The sequence below is a fragment of the Palaemon carinicauda genome, chromosome 4 (genome assembly GCF_036898095.1).
Source record: "Palaemon carinicauda isolate YSFRI2023 chromosome 4, ASM3689809v2, whole genome shotgun sequence".
In the NCBI taxonomy this organism is placed as follows: domain Eukaryota; kingdom Metazoa; phylum Arthropoda; class Malacostraca; order Decapoda; family Palaemonidae; genus Palaemon; species Palaemon carinicauda.
The window spans coordinates 164,935,135-164,947,634 of NC_090728.1; the positions used below are offsets into that span (position 1 = coordinate 164,935,135).

At 33.5% G+C, this 12,500-nt stretch overlaps 2 protein-coding genes across 6 annotated transcripts in view; both read right to left on the reverse strand.

Moving 5' to 3' along the window:
• LOC137640148 (UDP-N-acetylglucosamine transferase subunit ALG13-like) overlaps nucleotides 1–3,924 on the reverse strand; it is a 210,799-nt gene extending 206,875 nt beyond the window's left edge. For 2 of the 5 annotated variants that reach the window (XM_068372647.1, XM_068372645.1), the window contains exon 1: nucleotides 3,780–3,924. The gene's annotated coding sequence lies outside the window, so the exon portion shown is untranslated. Of the gene's footprint in view, nucleotides 1–3,670; nucleotides 3,690–3,779 lie in introns of those variants that run through there. The other 3 variants (XM_068372646.1, XM_068372642.1, XM_068372644.1) reach the window with 2 other exon arrangements.
• A 4,979-nt stretch (nucleotides 3,925–8,903) lies between these two features.
• The window catches only part of LOC137639181 (uncharacterized), a 13,619-nt gene continuing 10,022 nt past the window's right edge, over nucleotides 8,904–12,500 (reverse strand). Inside the window, exons 7-9 of the mRNA XM_068371469.1 lie at nucleotides 11,477–11,565; nucleotides 9,675–9,794; nucleotides 8,904–9,260 (exon numbers count right to left, since the gene is read on the reverse strand). Coding sequence (XP_068227570.1) covers nucleotides 9,063–9,260; nucleotides 9,675–9,794; nucleotides 11,477–11,565 — 407 coding nt within the window. The 3' untranslated portion in view covers nucleotides 8,904–9,062. The remainder of the gene's footprint in view (nucleotides 9,261–9,674; nucleotides 9,795–11,476; nucleotides 11,566–12,500) is intronic.

Sequence of the window (12,500 nt, forward strand, 5' to 3'; positions counted from 1 at the left end):
CTACTGAAAGAGCGAATTAGAGAAATGGAACTACTGAACAGCAACCAATTACTAAATACATCAGCGATAACAAGCAAAAGTGGAAACGTTCTGCAAATGTTTGCATCATCAGTTATGTGGAAACGATCTAAAGCTGCTCATATCAGGGTGTTGATACTATGTTTGCTCACCAAGAGCAGGAGCAGAAAGAGCCAAAAAAAATTCAGTTATGGATTGTTGATGGAAAACTCAACAGTGCTTAAACTATTGTGGTTTCTTCATCCTAGATGGAGAGCTGGCTAACCATATTTCTTCAAATAGAAGAGAAAAGAATGGTAGGAGTATCCATTGAAACTCTTACTGAACAATCATGAAGACGACGTGTTTAAACAAAAGAAAAGGATACTGTTTTTTTTTTTGTTCAATTGTCATCAGCTATCAAACTACCTTCCTATGGCAGATAATTTTTATGTAAAAACAATAGTTTGTACAAAAACCTCTTAAGCACAAAGCTTTTCACGAAAACTGAATATGAGAAAAAAAACATAAAAAAACGGGGATCTATCTACTATCATGAGAATGCTAAGCAAACACAATACCACTGTACTGAGGAACTGCTGTTCTAATGTTTCTTTACTTTGGGAAGGATAGCACACAAGCAAGCACAAGTTCTTATTAGGAGAACGCGTTATCATTGTACGTACTAAAGGAGCTATATTCTAATGTTTCTTTACTCTGGAAAGGCAAGTGCTTGGCAGAAGCAACCCTAAATTCTTGTTGTTTTCTCTAAACGAGAAATATTACAGGGCTAAAACAATTTGTATTTTATTTCATAGAAACAACTGCATTCAGAATCCCAGAGTAAGTCTTCCAAAAAAGTTTTAGATATTCTTTACAGCCATACTATGAGTTTTAATTTAATCTAATAGTAGAGAGGTATTAGTAAAAAGATGTCGAATCTTCCGATAACCTTCTCTCTTGCCCAGCAGCAGCAGACTCAGGCTCTAGAAGGAATTTGTTACCATAAACTCTTAAAATGTGAATGACGGACAGCGTTCGCACAAATTCATAAAATTAGCAGTGAAATAAACCATTTATTTTAGATTCCTAACAGCCTAACGTATGTTAGGAGTCTAGTAAGACAGCCACTAGCTCAAAAAGCATTAGAGAGAAAGCAATCACTCGGGTGAACCAAGTGACCACCTTGAGCTTTGAGACACTGCCATCATAAGTAAATGCTGGGAATGCGAGACACAACAGAACCAAGAGCAACCACAGGTTTATAAGCCAGGCTCATGCGCTCTACCCCAAGAAGTAGAGCAGTGTTAGAATTGCATGAGGCGACACAGTTGCACGACCCAGTCTCGCTTAACAGTGATATAAAAATTAAGGCTTAATCTTTGATCACCTCTTGATGAAAATAGCCTAAATACAAACATGCTATAAGGATAAGCTGTGCAGCTAGAGGAGCATCTAGCATTTTAGGTCATGAATATGGTGTAGCCTTGGCTATATAGTTTGGGTAACGCTCAAAATATTTTTCCTTTACAAGTCAAACCACTTGCCCATGTGAAAAATGACGAGGAAAAATTTTTACTTATAAAGGTGTAGTATGAGAACACACTAAATCATATTCGCAGGATCTTATACAAATATTTCTGCGACTTAAAAAGATATCATTGCAAATATCTGGTAGTACATAGTTTTATGGATATATACCTATTTCATTCAATTCAAACATGTAAAGAATTAGTTGCTAACTGGACTTGAAATTATCAGAAAATTATCTTTCCCAACAAATCATTCATATCATGAATTAATTTTTCGTAAAACTTCTGTGAAGCTCATAACATCTATGTGGTAAGTAACAGACTTGATTACTTAGAATGTTTGCCCATGATGAAGTGTAGATGCAGGCCAAAATGTTAACCTTTAAAAATTCACCTCAAAATTAATGACTCGGTATTTTTATTTACAAAATCTTTTCTTTCCAATCGACTTTCTTCCTTTAAACTTTTCTCAGATATGCTCTACTTTATCTTCCCTTAATAATGGAACTCAACAGCAGTAATTCCATTTTCTATGAAGACTGATGTAGACGATATAATCATGTTGTGAGGAAATTAAGGGGACATGTCCTAACACATTACCCTACCTAACCTAACCTTAATCTCCTGTACTTATAACAGAAGAAGGGGGGGGGAGGTTGAGACCTGCAACCAACCTTTGCACATTGCTGTTGGGTTCCATAATTAAACCCCTAGTAATCTTTGCCGTGGCAAAATCATTGTCAGACTTGTAACTTCTGGCCAGGAAGCAATGACGTTGTGGTGACGTTTGTAAAGTAACTAACAAAGGAATAAAGATAGAAACTGAATAAATTTTTAATATAGCAGGTCTAAGGGGCAATCAAGTACACGATTCTTTTGCATGGAAAAATGCCGATCTGTAAGAACAAGACTGTATATAAAAACTGGTCTCATCTCAACATTGTAGATATATACTGTCGATGAGATAAGGAGAATTAAAATATAGCTTTGTAAACAAACTGGGAGGGTAACAGCCCCTTATATTAATTAAGGTCACCAATCCAATACGGGTTACGTTCGGCTCTTTTCGGATATGATATACTTTTAACTTTCTCGTAACTCCACCAGAGCACAACAGCCACTAGTTAGCATCAGCAAAGAAAACACGATCGAAACAGCTCTGAGCACGGATATCCTTATAAAAATTACGGAAATTATTTTTACCAGAAATACCTAAAACTCTCATTCATATATTAACCCCACAGTTAGTGTTGTCAAGTGGCACACTGTAGGCCTAATCAAAGGTCTTGGCAGTGATTTTTGGCCCCTTAATGCTCTAAGTTTTCAGCCTTCTCCTGAATTACCAAATGTATTCCCATTCTCCCATTTTACTGTCCATCCTCCTAACTGTTCCTTCATACTACAACTGCGAGTTTTGCCCTCGCTGCACATTGGTGCTGAATGGACTTCCAGGCCCCAGTGCTAGGCCTTCTGGACCAAATTCATAAATCCAACCTATCAATTAAATAAAAGAAAATGAAGAGCAAGTCAAAGAGACAAATTAGAGACAAATGGAAAGAATCTTAAAATATGAAAAAGGGTAACCCTTTTAAAAATGAACAATATTCCAGGCAATTTTGATAAGGAGAGCAGCCAGACATACTGTAAACAACTGCCCATTGTTATGCATTCAACTACTGAAGGAAAGCATCAAACCTGTATATCAAATTCCCAAACTTCTGCTACTACCCAAACGTAACTTAATAACCGAAAAATAAACAAAAATTTCCATACGTGTTCAAGTAGCATAAACTAGTCTACTAGCCTGTTATTAGAGGTAGAAATTGTACGTAGTCAGCAGAGGTACACTTGCCGTACCGTAGCCTAGTAGGCTACCCAGTTTACGATAGGCCAATTGGCTGCACTACCTTGCATTTCCTGAATTCAGCCTACGAGAATTTGCGTATCGAGCTGTAGGCCAAATCTGCGTTGCATATATTTGACATATCAACGCGAAGAAGAAAATATAAACCTAAACAAAAGGTCTTTCTTGTGGCCGAACATAGACCTACTTCCCCATTCTACCTACGGTAGACTTAGACCAATCATCTGTTTTATTAATTTTTGTGCAAATGCCACAGAAAGCCCGTCAAGTGTCGTACGTGAGAATTGCGTAAGGTTTGCATCTTGCGTTTGACGTATCCTGACAACAGTGACATAGTTAGTAAAATCCAGAAGAAATACAGACCAAAAAGTTGGAGAGGTACTCACGTTCCGCATGTGCCGTTGACTATCGTGTTTTGTGACGTCACACCTGCATATGGTCGGCCGGCCTAAAATATTTTCTATGGATTCATCTTTAGGCATATTTAACTCGAGCATAACTTATTTTATTCATACATATTGAGAAATACATGTAAATAAGTTGTAATAACCACGTGAAATTTATTACTAGACTAAAATATCCAGTAATAACTGCATTTTAGTAGGTTTTCTCTGCATTGTTTTGCATACTTCACTTTTATCTATTTTTTTTCCATGCATAAAGTTTAGTTTTCAATAATTCAAAAGGTTATCAAAGGTATTTTCAGTCAAAGAAGTATTTGCTATTAAAACTCTTCTATCGTATGCTACATATAAAAGATTCTACATTAATGTATGACCTGGTCGTTTGGCGGTGACGGTCGTTTCGAATCGATATTGACTTCCGACCTATGTTATGTAGAATTGGTATTGTTAGCAGTATTTTAGCCGTGGCGTACTAAATTGAAAGATGACATATCCGGTAATTAGAATATAGCATTTTTTTCTTTTGCATTGTTTGTTTATAAAAGATAACTTTGTCTTGATCTACAGTTAATAAAAGTCAGTCGCACGAAAATATTTTATTTTAGAATATTTTTTATTTCCCCTGATAATTCTAGAACAATCCTTGGCATTTTCATACAGAGAAATATTAGACGATATATTCTTTAATGACAAGCTATCCATGAAAAAAAAAATCATATACAGGAAAAGCATGTTCCTCTCAAACATATTAAATTTTCAGCCTATCCCATGAAAAATCATATACATGAGATTAAATAAAAACAATACTGTATCTGAAAGCAAGTGAGCAATAATCTCGTTCCTTGTGCTATTTAACTTTCTCTAATGATTTTCCCTAAATTGTGGCTATATATGAAGTCTTGACTTTGGTGCTGTTTTGACGACATCAATCCCTTTATGTCAATGGCGGTAACCGCACAAGGTCTCTGTTTCCGAAGTTAGGTCGAATTGGTAGATAATTTTTGGTTTGTTATTGTTTTTTTCTAATTGGCTACAAATAGAATAGGTGCTGTCTAGCATTATAGCGACTGTAAGTCACATGAACACATTAAATTTATCAGATGTTCCTCAGGGTAGGAGGCCCATTGTCATAATACATAGGTAGTTTGGTCCCGAAAACAAGCTGGTTTAGTATGTTTCAACCGTCTCCTGTGTAGTAGACATCCGATGGACATAATATCAAGGCTTCCAATAAGTTGAAGATTTTCCCATTTAATAAAAAAAAAATGTAATGCCATGGATTTGTCAATTAATATGGATTACACTATATACTCAAGAATGTATACGACAAATAAATCTTGTTGGTCCTGCAGGGCACAAGATTTTGTGTGTGTGGTAGGAATTGGAAATTTTTTTTTCTTTATTGAGAGAAATCAAGCTAAACCTCACCAATAAGCAAAATGTAATCGCTGGTAAATATAGGGCATTGAACAACCATCACCCCAAGGTTATTTCATTTGCTTTAATTTAGAATTTCTATAGCCCTTTTGATTACAGTTTTCCCATGTGAGGAAAATAACCGGTTTATCTCTTTAATTGCACAAAAGTATTATGCTAATGGCCACTTTTAAGGGTGTTTTTGAGAATTTTAATACTATATTTTTTACCATCTTATTCTGCAGTTTTATTTTTCAGAATATATATTATATATATATATATATATATATATATATATATATATATATATATATATATATATATATATATATATATATATACATATATATTTATATATATAGATAGATAGATATATATATATATATAGAGAGAGAGAGAGAGAGAGAGAGAGAGAGAGAGAGAGAGAGAGAGAGAGAGAGAGAGAGAGAGAGAGAGAGAGAGAGAGAGAGAGATAATATTTCCATTACTGGAAGTTAAAAGCTCAGGTAATGGTTCTGTCCAACATTGTTAGAGATAGCTCGCTTACATTTTGTCGTAAATAGTAAAATTATATAAAAATAGAACTCCCTCATTATTTCAAGTTATTTCTTATGTCACAAGTGTTAAAACAGTTATAAAGTCTATAATTAATTGAAAAAAATAAAACAAAGGAAACTGAACTCTTTCTTATTTCATGAGTCTTTTGACAGTGACGATTTAACAGTGAATGAACAATATGTGACTTGAAAAGATACATACTGTGAACGAACAAGGTAAAACGACAGTGGAGGTCCTGTAGAGAGTGGGGTTCCCCTGCTGTATGGGACCGGAAAAGCAGCCATCAAAGTAAAGTAAGTAAAGTATGTAATCCAGGCGATCGACCACGACTACTTGCTCATTCTTAAATGACCTTTGCGTTTTGCACTCTCACACTTCAAAGAAAGGAGACTTGCAAATTGATTATAGAATAAAAAATGGCATAAACATTCAGGCAGACCCGTGTCACCGTAATACGTTAGATAATGACATTCAATCACTGATATAATTGCTCCAAAAAGAAACAGATCAGTTACTGGAAGATGGATGAAAAGTTAATAGAGCCTGTATTTAAAAAAAAAAAAAAAAAAAAAAAAAAAAACAGGCTTTTAACGAGATTTTTTTTTTTTTTTGCAAGGTGTCTACTCAATTTATCAATTTATCTGAAAATATCATATTCAATACAAACCAAGGGCAGACGAATGAGTCTATTATGGCACATTTAAATACGGATTATGTTTTTGTATGAATTTAGTTTCAGTGAACGAGCGAATTCCAGAACAATTTGTGACCATGAGCACCAAGTAGGCCTACACTCATAACGTGATTTCAACATTTTACAGTTTGCAAAGAATCATCTCATTCGTTTTTGAGAAATTGAAAGAAAAGGTCTGTAAATTGAAAATATCTTGTCTTTTATTATTATTATTAGGGTCTCTCTCTCTCTCTCTCTCTCTCTCTCTCTCTCTCTCTCTCTCTCTCTCTCTCTCTCTCTCTCTCTATCCCAAAATAGCAGTATATATTTTTAAAAAAATAAGAAAACATTTAATACATATTTAAAATGCTATGTCAGTGTGAGCATAATTGCTTTCTTTAATTACCTGTTACAACCGAATGTCAAGAAAATTTGCTATTTAGATGTTTATAGTAAATTGCATTGTGACCATACATCTTATAATACAATAGATGACTCCGCGCGCATTAGTTACATAAATATATATATATATATATATATATATATATATATATATATATATATATATATATATATACATATATATATATATATATATATATATATATATATATATATACATAGGCCTATATATATATATATATATATATATATATATATATATATATATATATATATATTTGTTTTTAATCGTTTTAGTGGTCTTTACAATATTATAGACTGCATGGGTGTTATTGAAATCTCAAAAAAAAAAAAAGGATTGAATATATCTAGTCGGCTAACCTGCCATAAACTATAGTCCTAGAGGTTACTTTAAACTCCGAATAACCAGTTTCTCGTTTAGCTTAACAACTTTTTCTTCGATACCAAACAATATGGAAAGTGATCAGTGGATTCAGACATATATTTAGAATAACTAAAATCAAATGAACTCTTATCTCGTTTTCATTAAGCTATATTACTTGTGTGGCACTATCCTAATTTCTTTGGTGAAATACAGACCACACGGCATTAGAATTTCAATTTAACCCAAGAAAATATTTCTAGATGATGACTATATGTTCCTTGGGTTCTAAAATATTAAAGAATTATAAGTACTAAAGTATATTTAATTACACTTCCATCTTGAATATTCATTCAACTTCTCTTAAATTCCTATATCCAACTGACACTGTGCCGTCTGTAAATATTAGTTTTATTTCAGTGAGGAAGAAACTTGTGATAAGTTGTCACTACCAGGATTAACTACTGTAACTTAAGAAATTACAAAACATTATAAACAGAGGAGTAAGACTGATAAGAGGTGTCCCTCCTAGAGAAAGGATTAACACTATACTAATTGGATTGACTACCGTAACTTTGAATATATATATATATATATATATATATATATATATATATATATATATATATATATATATATATATATATATATATATATATAAATCATTAACAGGAGCAAGACTGATAAAAGGTGCCCCTCCTAGAAAAAGGCTAACTCCTATATTAATTGAATTACAATAACTGTCTGTTGTTATTATTATTATTATTATTATTATTATTACAAGATAAGCTACAACCCTAGTTGGAAAAGCAGGACGCTTAAAGTCCAAGGGACTCCAACAGGGAACAAATAGCCCAGTGGGGAAAGGATACAAGGAAATAGATAAAAAAAAAGAGGGTTTAAGATAAGTGCAATGACTCATCAAGTTAACAGAATCAGACATTCAAAATATCTACGAGAATGGTTATGCATCGTGCAGCCGAGGATTCGTGTCAACACGAGAATAATTACAAATGATGTAACGTTAATGGAGTCCGCAAGATGTACTGTGTATGTTCTAGAGCTTTTAAATATTCGGCTTCAAGACTATATAATGAGCTCCTACTGAACATCCGAAAGAATGAAGATATTAAGACTTGTTTTCTAAGTGGTACGGTGAAGTGGATTTGACAATTAACGTGGAATGCGGTGTGCGATACTCTAAATACTTAGAGTAAGAGTGTAGGCCTATACGCCAAACAGATCTTGTCCATGTCTGATAAGACTAGGAAAACGGCCATTAAAGTAGAGTAAGTAGAATGTAAAGACTGATTCAGTGGATTAGACGTGGCTGATAAGATGGAAAGGGATACTTTCGTATGCAATTGGTGATATATATCTTGATGTATATATGTATATATAAAGATATACCGGTATATGTGTGTATATCAGCTTTGTTAAGATATAGCCCACTTGATCTTATTTCCAGATCACTTAGATTGCGATATTTATTTGTGTTCAATAGTTCAAGTCTTTATGATACAGAATTCAAGAATTTGTCTGAAGAAACAATAGCAGATTTATTCTTAGAATTTTAAAATTTTTCCAACTTTATTCAAAGATGCAAAGGACAAAACTAATAAAAATATGGAGGTTTAACAATACCTCAGCCATTCTAGAATTTCATCTTTATTATTATCAATATAGAAAAAAATACAGTAGTAACCCCACCTCCACATAAAACACAATCAATAGAAGTTAATATTCTCAAAGATATTTTATTTGCGGTAAATAGGCCTGGGCCTACACTAGGTTTGAAAGAATGCACAGATAAGCATTATTGAGGGAAAATATATTAGAATGTGGCCATCAATCCTAAAACCAACTCTGTCAAATATTCTTCATTTCTGAAAAGGATTTCATACTTGGAAGGTTCAATGGGATCCTCCCTGAGCCTTGAGTGACTCTCTTCTATCATTGATTTCCAGTAGTTCTGCAAGTCCTCTTCTTTGCTTGGTCCGGCTCTGACGAGGGTCTCTAGCTGCTCATACATCTGGGAAATAGCAGAGTAGAATACTAATTAGTCTTCATGTCTCTAAGGATGTACACACACACACACACACACACACACATATATATATATATATATATATATATATATATATATATATATATATATATATATACACACACACACACACACAAAATGCAACCGTTTGTAGTCCACTGCAGATATGCCTTCATTCATGTTTGGGGTTTGGCCAGTTTTCATCACCACGCTGGCCATTGCGGATTGGTGGTGGTGGAAGACTTCAGTCTGATCACTCACAGCAAACCAACCAAGTACCCCTTCAATACGTTAAGGTATTAGCACTTAGAAAGGGATACACACAAATATATATATATATATATATATATATATATATATATATATATATAAACACTTGTTATAATGGAAAATGTTTACCTTGTCGACAGGTCCTGTGATGTATCTCAAAGTATTGGTAAGGAGCTTTTTGTAAGCATCTCGATCGTCGCCTTTCTCAATCATCTTCATCATCAGCGTCCCCAAGAAATTCGGTGCAACCTGTAAGTACAGTCATGAAACCTGTCAAAGCAGATTCAGTAACAGTCGCCTTATGATGAAGAGTTTTAATTGATATTAATATTGCTTGTCTCTACATTATGTCCGGCGGGAAGCTTAGCAATAAAACACAAAGATATTAATGATTAATAGAACTGGTGGGTTCTAAAATATGTCTCATACAAATGATATGTACTTGGAATGCCATAATGTATTTACAGTAGGGCAGACAGTGGGAAAGCTTATGAGTAATCTGAACAGCGATGTAATGAGAATATACTTCAAACACATACAGTAATAGAGCACCCCAGTTTACAAGTAACTTTGGTCTTTGAATATGATAATATCGGGATACGAGCATGCTAGTTCAAACTGGATTACGAGAACTGCAATGGTCTGTGAGTGAACATTTGCTCCGTATAAGCATTTTTCCTGGACAATTACACGAATTCTAAGCGATGCGTAGAATTTCTAGGGGGTAATGAAATACTCTTGGTAGGTCTCAAATTCAAATACTTCAAATTTTTATTGGAATTAAGATATGTCTATATGAATAATATTTGTATACAGTATTAAATTTCATGCGTGCATTGGGTTTTTAAACTAGTCCTGTGTCTAAAAATACAATCGGAAATGGGACCTAATTGGTAACTTTTTAAAAATCATTTTCTTATAGAGGAGAGGACAGATGAAAGACATTAGGTATTTTATATATGGGGAAAAGGTAAAAACAAAAGAACAACAGTTTTAGGGTAATTATGATTTGAGGTTCAGAAAAAAATGTGCCTATAAAATATCAAGCCGCCTCACAAGACCAATTTAAAATGTCCAGTAGCAGTCCACTCCATAGGGGCACTGACAAGCGGGATTATAGCAGTCATGGTAGTAGATATATAGTCAGTCTCTAGGGCATTGTCCTGCTTGATAGGGCAATGTCACTGTCCCTTGCCCTTGTCATTCATGAGCAGCGTTTAAACCTTTTAATGCCATAATCTCCTCCCAGTGTGCCAATCCAGAAAGCTCCATGAACAGGGTGTCCTCAATCCAGCCATCCATAACTAGGAGGGAGCAGTGCCAAGTAATAACTTTTTAATGTAATTTCCATGCTTGTTAAATTGTTTTATGGAATTTCTATTTTTCTCGGTGAATTATCAATTTTCATTCATTTCTGATGTTAGGTGTAAATTTTCTTTTTATGATTAGCCTTGCAAACTTTAGAAGTTAGTATACTATATATGTGTATTTATGGACGTGTGGGTCCCGGAAATCGAGGTCCTGCTATAAAGATATAATCATGCATTTAGGCTATATACACATATACATATACCATAGTGTATAAATATGCATACATACACATACCTACTGTATACATATATCATCACCAACAGCTATTACTAGTCCACTGCAGGACATAGGCCTCAGACATGTCCTTCTATTTCCGTCTGTTTATGGTCTTTCCGTGCCAGTGTAAATATGTATATATATATATATATATATATATATATATATATATATATATATATATACACATAACCAGTATAAGTGGTAATTAAGAGAACCTTATTATGGATAGATATGCATGAATGACATAATAATGTCACCCACTGAACAAGAGAGAGAGAGAGAGAGAGAGAGAGAGAGAGAGAGAGAGAGAGAGAGAGAGAGAGAGAAGGGGTCATACCAACCTTTGGAAGCTTCCGAGATATTTGAGCTGCTGCTTGTTTAGGCTCAGTATTTTCAGGTAGTTTCAACGATTCCTGTATGACATAAATACCTAAAATAAACAATGGAGAAAGGAAAATATAGTAAATTAAATATCTATTCACTTATTCATCAAATACTTAGAATTAATCAATCTATGTTTATCATTTTGTTATTGTATACCAAAGTAATTTCAGCACCTAATAGAATAACAGTGAAGGCTTTTTCTTGCAAGATCTTAAAAATTATCTCCGTCATGTATAACGTTTTCCCAAATTGACTGATCTACTTTACTCTCTGCGACACTAGATTTTAAGTCAAGCGTTTTTCTTATTTTTCACAAATTTATTTACAACAGACCACTCCAAAATCTAACTTCATTATTATTAACTAAATTGCTCTAACTAAAAAGAACACTATAATACAATATTAAATACATAATCGTATTTCTATGGTTTTTATTTTCTAGATCTATTTTTGCTATACAGAAATCGACTCGGTGTAGGTCACATTTCTTGACGTTACAAACGTCGATTTTACTATATACTGCACTTTTATCAATATTAACTAATACATCGCATCATTAATAATTATAGTGTAGTTGCTTAGTATTTTACCCTCTGTTATCAGATGAATAGTCTCAAAAGTTTCTCTTGCATTTATAGCTGATTGAAAAAAAAAATGCAAATCTCTAATGAATTTGGCAAAAGGAAAAACATTTGGCCATAAAAGATTACCAAAGGAATGCTGCAATTTTGAATATTTTCTCTTACTAGTTGTTAACCAGGTTATAGTAAGAAAATAATTCTCTCTTCTACACTCATGTAGAAATTAAGTTCAATCTTAAATTGTGGAACTTCCAAGAAAAAAAATGTTTTATGAAGCCATTGGCTGAATATTTTACAAAGAAACACATTAACTATTTAAAACGTATAGCATACATCTGTTAGCAATGATTAGCATACATATAAATCTGATACATCTAATTCACCACAGTGCAACTCACAA